The sequence below is a fragment of the Pteropus alecto genome, unplaced genomic scaffold, assembly GCF_000325575.1.
Source record: "Pteropus alecto unplaced genomic scaffold, ASM32557v1 scaffold157, whole genome shotgun sequence".
In the NCBI taxonomy this organism is placed as follows: domain Eukaryota; kingdom Metazoa; phylum Chordata; class Mammalia; order Chiroptera; family Pteropodidae; genus Pteropus; species Pteropus alecto.
The window spans coordinates 3,455,644-3,463,020 of NW_006440626.1; the positions used below are offsets into that span (position 1 = coordinate 3,455,644).

General features: G+C 46.2%; 1 protein-coding gene across 1 annotated transcript in view; it reads right to left on the reverse strand.

Moving 5' to 3' along the window:
- Nucleotides 1–6: 6 nt before the first annotated feature.
- Nucleotides 7–7,377, reverse strand: part of EP300 (E1A binding protein p300) — a 67,828-nt gene continuing 60,457 nt past the window's right edge. Inside the window, exons 29-32 of the mRNA XM_025050581.1 lie at nucleotides 7,343–7,377; nucleotides 6,136–6,297; nucleotides 2,907–3,188; nucleotides 7–2,688 (exon numbers count right to left, since the gene is read on the reverse strand). The exon at nucleotides 7,343–7,377 is cut by the window's right edge and continues 37 nt beyond it. Of these exons, the coding sequence (XP_024906349.1) occupies nucleotides 487–2,688; nucleotides 2,907–3,188; nucleotides 6,136–6,297; nucleotides 7,343–7,377 (2,681 nt within the window). The 3' untranslated portion in view covers nucleotides 7–486. The remainder of the gene's footprint in view (nucleotides 2,689–2,906; nucleotides 3,189–6,135; nucleotides 6,298–7,342) is intronic.

Sequence of the window (7,377 nt, forward strand, 5' to 3'; positions counted from 1 at the left end):
GTAATTTTAATAACATTAACCCCTTTTGTCCTCTGGTTTTAGAAATGTTCTTTAACTCTTCCATAAAGTGAGGAAAATAGGGAAAAATGTCAACCATCTGCACCAGTAAATAATAACTATTAATATTACATATTTTCATTAATTTAAAAAAAATAATAAAACCTATTGGAGGTGCAAGGCAGGAGCATGTGGGTGGCTTCACAGACCTCAGCCTCCTCCCAGTGCACACTTGAACCACACACACAAAGGGAAAAAAGAGGCTGATGGTAACCAGCCATAACAAAAATATATTCTTTGTATTCTATCATCCCTCAGGTTCATCTTGCATGTTTGCTTTAAACCACAAACAGCTACTGCACAGTTCTTATGTGTTCCAAGGAAAATTGTCTTTTATGCTAAGAAAGATTCAAAAAAATTGTTTTCAGTACAAAACAGTCCTGTTAAGAGAAAATAATTTTTTTGCTCCCAAAATACTACAAGGTGTCTCTAGTGTATGTCTAGTGTACTCTGTGAGAGGGTTGAATTCAAGTCTGAGTTGTCGGTGCTGAGTCCCAGGTCCGTGGCGCTTGCACCATGGAGGTTTGCCATGCCTGGATTGCTAGTGAGCTGAGAAAGCATCGAATTCTGGTCCGGGCTGGCAAAGTGCCCTTGTTCCATGGGGTTGGCCTGGGCAGCTACCAGTCCCGGATGTGGAGAACTGGTCTGCGGGGAAACGTGGTGTGGAGAAGGCTGAGGTTGCATCCTTGGGGAAGGGCTGGAGTGGGGGGGCTGAGACTGTGGCCGTGGAGAATGGACAGGCTGGGGAGAACGCACTTGATTGGAGAGAGAAGAAGGGATCTGCTGGCCTTGTAGGTGTGGGGACTGAGCCTGATTCGGGAGCATATGCTGTTGGGGGCTCATGGGGTTGGGCTGAGCAGGAGACCCCATCTGTTGCTGAAGGAGTCGCTGCTGATAGACCTGCAGACTGGCTCCTGCCTCCGGTCCCAGAGCCTGGGGGAGCTGGCCCATTGGTCCCATGTTCCCTTGTTGCATCTGCTGCATGTGATGCTGCATCCGCTGCTGCTGTTGCTGCTGCTGCTGTGGGGGGTAGCCAACCCCTTGGGGTTGCTGAAACTGGTTATGGTTGGCCATCCCAGGGCCAATGCCTGGCCCTGCACCCTGCTGCTGCTGCTGCTGCATCATCTGCTGTCGTCTCAAGATGTCTCGGAACTGTGAAGGCATGGCGTTGTGATTCATGTTCACCTGCTGAGCCTGGGGGCTCATCCCTCCCACGGGCGGCTGCAGTTGCTGCTGTGGCTGCTGCTGAGGAAGGCCGGCCCTCTGGACACCCGCCTGCATGGCATTCATGTTCTGCATGGCTGGATTGGAGTGGACCCCCTGCTGACCTGGCATGGCAGGGGGCTGGAGCCCTGGCTGGCCCTGGGGCATGCCAGGCTGCCCAGGGAGGGACTGTGGATTAGAGTTGGCATACTTGGCAGCCCGCTGCTTGATGAATGCAGCCAACAGCTGGGGGTTGGCGTGAAGGATACTAAGCACCTGTTGCTGCTGTAGGGGAGAGCTGGGAGACCTGAGAGTCCGCAAAAGGTTTTGTAAGGCTTGTTGAGACACAGTGCCTGGTTTGAGAGGGCTCACACCTACCTGGCCCAGTCCTGGTTGGGGAGCCATGTTCAAGGGCTGACCATGTTGGGCCACTGACATCATGGCTGGCCTGGGCATCCCGGTCTGTAGTTGCTGGGGCTGAGGCAATCCTCCTTGGGCCCACGGTGGCTGTTGTTGCATCCCGGTGGGTCCCATCCCTGGCTCCAAATGCCCACCGGGACCTCTGGCCATGGGAGGTGGGTTCATACCTATGGGGGCCATTGGAGCCATCTGAGGCATCTGGTGCTGGATCGGCCTTTGAAAAATTTGCACGTGGGCCATCTGGCGCTGCGTCTCAGCCGCCCTCTGAATCTGCATTGCCATTTCCACTGCTGCAGGTGGGGGCCCTGGAAGGGGTGGCTGAGCGGTCTGAGGAGGGGTTGGAGGGGTCACCTGGCCTGCTGCCTTACCCTGGGACACAGGGCCAGCAGCCTGAGTCCTGGGCAAGTAGGGCGGCATGCTGTTGGGAGGTGTGGGCTGGGGCTGAGGAGGGGGTGGGGGCTGAGGCGTCTGTGGGGTGGTGGGCTGCTGGCTGGTTGGCGTGGTCGGAGTGGCAGGAGTGGGGGAGGGCAGGCCCTGTTGCTGCCCCACCACACCGGTCCGCTGCATGCTGGCCATCCTCCTTCGGAGCATCTGTGCCTGCTGTAGCCGGTGCTGCAGCTGCTGCTGCCGGAGCTTTTGCTTGATGTTCAGGCAGAATGGGACAGGGCACTTGTTCTCCTGGCAGTGCTTGGCATGGTAGCAGCAGAGGGCAATGAGCTGCTTGCAGATGGGGCACCCTCCATTGGTTTTCCGTTTGCAACCCTTGGTGTGTTGTACAACCCGCTTCATCTTCTGGCAGGAGGGCAGGGAGCAGTTGGCATTTCGGCACTGGCAGGCATGGACCAGGGACTGGATGCAGCGTTGGATGCTCAGGCGGCGAGAGTCTCCTGGGCTCTGGGTAGCTGCAGCCTGCTGGCTGTTGCTTTCGTCATCCAAGCCAAGACCTAGTTTCTCCATTTTGTGGTCATGGTTTTTAGTGTTATAGCAGGTGATACACAAATCGTAATCCTGGGGGAAAAGAACACAAGTGCAGGTCAACTCTCCAAGACTGAAGTCATGCAAAAGCACTTTACATATTCTGCTTGGGCTCATAAAGCCCCTTTCTGGAGAAAACTCTTCAGTCCACCACTCCCGGACGAGGCCGGGCTCCTCCCACCTCCTTCTATTACTTGCCACTGGCCCTCGAAAACCTCCAGTGCCCTGTCATCCGCACCATCTGGGCCTACCTCACACACGGTGCAGTGCCAGCGGGTCTCCACGTGGTGCTTGCACTCGTTGCAGGTGTAGACGAAGCGGTCCTGGCTCTGGGTGTGCAGCTCCACCAGCATGCACATGGTAGACCACTGGGCTCTTCGGAGGGATGAGAACTCCAGGTGCTTGTCCCTTGCGAGGGTGAGAAAGGCATCCCGCCCATCCATCAGATCGCAGGGGATGAGGGGGTCAGGATCAATGATGGGTGGCAGGGAGTTGGCGGCAGGGCCAGCGATGAGACGGATCACAAAGAAAACCTGCAAAACAGAAAATCTCATCTGTCTCTGGAACGAAAACACCTCAAAGCACTGGACCAACCGCAGCTGGTGGGCGAGTCAGACGGGATGCCTGTGAGGCTGATGAACACTGAGTTAGTTTCACAACCACACCATGAGGATAAGTGATGTAGGGCTCATTCCTGTTTCACACATCGCTGGTCTCCTCTCTGAGTCTGTCTATACAATGGGCCTAAAATCTACATCTTAGCTTTTCTACCTCATTCTATAATTCCTTCAAAATAAGAATGGTTCAAGTCAGGTGCAGCACATGTCCAGTGAACATTCTTCTTCAAACAAGTGTACTTTGAGATGCAATCCATGGCTTCATCTGAATCTAATCACAAGGAAACAAAGATAAATAGAAACTGAGTGACATTCTACAAAACAATCGGCCTGCACTCTTCAAGAAAATGCCCATGGCACAAAAGAAAATAAGGCTGGGCACTGAGTCACGGCAATTCATGCGATCCTTTAGTACAGTATGTAAGGACTAGACATTAGACGGTGGACACTGGGTTGTTTCCTGAGTGTGAAACCACAGTTTGGCTATGCAGAGAATGTCTTCTTCCTTAAAGAGTACCAGCTGAAATAGAGATAAAGAAAATATAGCAAAATGTTAACTGGTGACTCTAAGTGAAGGCTATGGGAGGTCTTCTATGCAACTTTCCTGTAAGTTTGGAAGAAAAAAAAAACAACAAAAACACCAATAATATTGGCTGGGGTGGGAAAGATAAAAAAGCTTCCTTGCTGTAGAAGCAGAAAAATTTTTGTTCATTGAAGTTTGAAACAATATAACCACCATTAAATAACATAACCAGTAAAGGCTGCAACAAGAAGCTGGCATATATGTATCTGAAATTAATTAGCATAGAAATAAAACTCTTAATAATACCTTCAAGAAATTAGGACATTATGAACAACTGCTGTTTGCCCACTATATTGTTTTCAGAGACTGAAAACCTATGCGAATTGGCAGTATGACTTATAACTTGGGAAACAACGTTTGCATAAAACGAATCTTTTAAGATATGGTACATTTTCAAAAATATAACACAAAAGAGCACACACTGAGTAGAACTATATCAAACAGAAGCCTGAAGTTAAAAGCATCAAGGGAGGATTGTGATGTGAATCTGACCTTATACTATTGGATTTAAGATTGTAGCTAAAAGAAGGCACTCATAAAGCAAGGAAGAACAGTTTGCAAATGTGACAGAGGAAAGCACTGAATCGAACAAGTGGGGAAATGCCTGTAACAACCTGTTAAAAAATAGAGGCTGACTCAAACCACCTGGTGACTCCCTAGGAAATCTTCACTGTGGCCAACCCTCCGATAACCATCACGACTGATTCCACTGTATGCGACTCTAGAGCTAAGACAATACTTGAATTTAACCTAATCGACAACTTTAGATTCTAATTCCTAATTGGTGACTATCCCCTTCATCTTCAGATTAAATAAAGTCATAGAATGTACTGGCTATTTAAGTCAAAACCTACTATGACGTACTCTAAGGGGCTTACCCAATTGCTCGGTTTTTAAGAATTTTGTGACACTAAATATTGCGCTAAGTAGCTAATAATTATTATCTGAGGCACCGCTAGGACTCGGGAATCCTTCCATTTCACCAGCATGGCTGAGGGAATAGCATCAGGCTTCTATCATCTTAGGCTATTCTGCTGAACTTAGGTTTTTAGGCTTCAACAAAAAAAAAAGCCTGGGGGTAGAGCAGTGGTGTATGGGAAAAGATGCTTTGAGCAGTTTTATAAGTTAAGCACCATTATAATACCTCCCTGAAGAAGGGTTCTGCCGTAACTATTTCTCTCCCCAAGAGACTGCTTAATCAATTTGGTTCTAATTCCATACTAAAGATTTCAGTTCCCTCTCCACATAATAGTCACTTCCTATAAGAACTTGATTATGACTTCTGAACAGAATATGAGATACTAAAAAAACAAAACAAAAAACGCTGCCATGAATGACCCTTTAAGACTCATCTTACCAATGATAACGCTGAAGGGAAAAAGAGCACCGACACATGAAGCTGTGCTCTCAGACGACAACGTCAGCGAGTTTGAAAATGAAATAATTCAAAGTTTTATCTTCTGTGAAAAAAGATTTAACATGTGAGCCCCAGACCATTGGAAATTCAGAATATATGTGCATATATTAAAGTTTAACTTTTCTTCGATTCTCTCCATTTCCCAATGCACTTTCAGGAAGGCCAAGAGTCCATGTTTTTGTTCATTTGCTTTGCTGCAGTTCCATTACAGACAAATTGGAACGGTTAGTGGAGTTCTAAGGAGCTTGGTTTGAAACAAAACAACAAAATATCCAACAAGCCAATCTCCTGAACAATGGACAGAGGTAGAGACACGAGGATTACAAACAACAGGGTTCAACTATACTTGCACTTATAAATTATAGTCATGTACCACTTCACGACCTGGGAAATGCGTCGTTAGGTGATTTCGTCACTGTGTGATGGTATACAGCCTACTACTGTAATTGTATGTGTATGCTTTTATATGACTGGCGGCTCTGTAGATTTGTTTACACTAGTATCACCACAAACTTTTAAGTTCCATTATAATCTTAAGGGACCACTGTTGCATCTGAAGTCCATCAATGACCAACCAAAACATCATTATGTGGTACATGACTACGTAAGATACAATCCAACACCATCTAGATTTTAAAAGCTGCAAATCAAAGAAACCTTATCATTTCCAGTTCTTACCACCCACTCTAGCCATCCTCTTTTCTTCCTTCTGACAAGTGATTTCTTTCTTCTGAATTTCCAATGGTCTGGGGCTCATGTTATAAATGCCAACCATGGTGGATAGTTTTTTTGTCTGTTCATTTGTTTTTGTTTTTAAGAAATCCTGCTTTGTTTTTCTCCCATTCTTGGAGGCCTCATCTTACCTCTTTATGTTTCTCCATGGTGGCATACAGTTTCTGCGAGAGGTCATTGGAAACATTGGGCATGCCTGGCTTCTTCTTATTGCCCCTACTTAGGCTGCTCTTGTTTTTGCTGGTTTTCTTATTATTTTTCTTTTTAGCATTTTTGCTGTCTCCCTTTGTCACCTACAGGGTAGTACAAAGGAGACAAAAAAATGTTAACGTTTTGTTAGGAAGTGATCTGAACAATATTAATGGTAAAAAGATTCTCCTTTCTTTGAAGCTAGAGAACATAATGTTATGCCTTCCATTAGCTGCTCTAATCACCTTTTCTTTTTAAGCTGTTATTTACAGTAAACTGATATTTACTAACTTTTTCTGTACCCCACATTTAGGAGACCCCTCGGATTGGGCCACCCTACCTCAGAGTTGAGGATGGGGGATAAGGAGTAAGTGGCAGTGTGGGGTAGCGAAGGGTACAAAGCAGTGGTGAGCCAAAGACTTGGATTAACATTTCTTTCTTATCACATTCTAGAATTTTAGGGGCCTACTCTAAAAAACACAAAACCTGAAAAACATTCAGTTAATGAATTTAAGCAATAAGCTGTAAAGTGTCCTTTAACAGACAATTTAAGGGTAACTTCAGTAGGTCAGACTCAATGAGGGCAATTCTAGATACACTATGGGCAAATGACAGACCAGGAAAAGCTCCTCAGACGACTCTCCTACAAAGCCAAGTTTTGTACGGGGGAATGGCAAACTGTAGTCTAGGCCCGTTTTTGTTTTGTATGGCTTAACAGAACAGAACAGATTTCACGTTTATAAAGTATTGTTTGAAAAAAAAAAAAGAAAAGAAAAGAATGTGCTAGAGATGATACATGGTCTGCAAGGCCCAAAGTAGTCGTGATCTGGACCTTTACAGGAAATAAAGTTTGCCAACCCCTGCTCTAGAAAGGTAATTTTCTAGTTTTCAGGGGTTCCTTTCTGTTTCCATGATCAGCTTCCATACTGGAAATCCAAGATTCTACTTAAAAAGGGAGTCTGATGCTAAAAAGGTTGAAAACCACAGAAACAGAACTTTCAGTAACTTCTCAAAGCCAGTGTTTCTTGCCCAGTTTAAAGGGCTGTTTCACAGCTGAGAGCTCTAAGACCAAGTTGAAAGTTTAAGCCCAACTCTGGATTATACGTGAGAATCAAGGCAGAAGCTGGAGAAGAAATGCAAAGCCCTTACATCCGTGCTCTCATTGCTGGTGTTTTCCTCGCGTT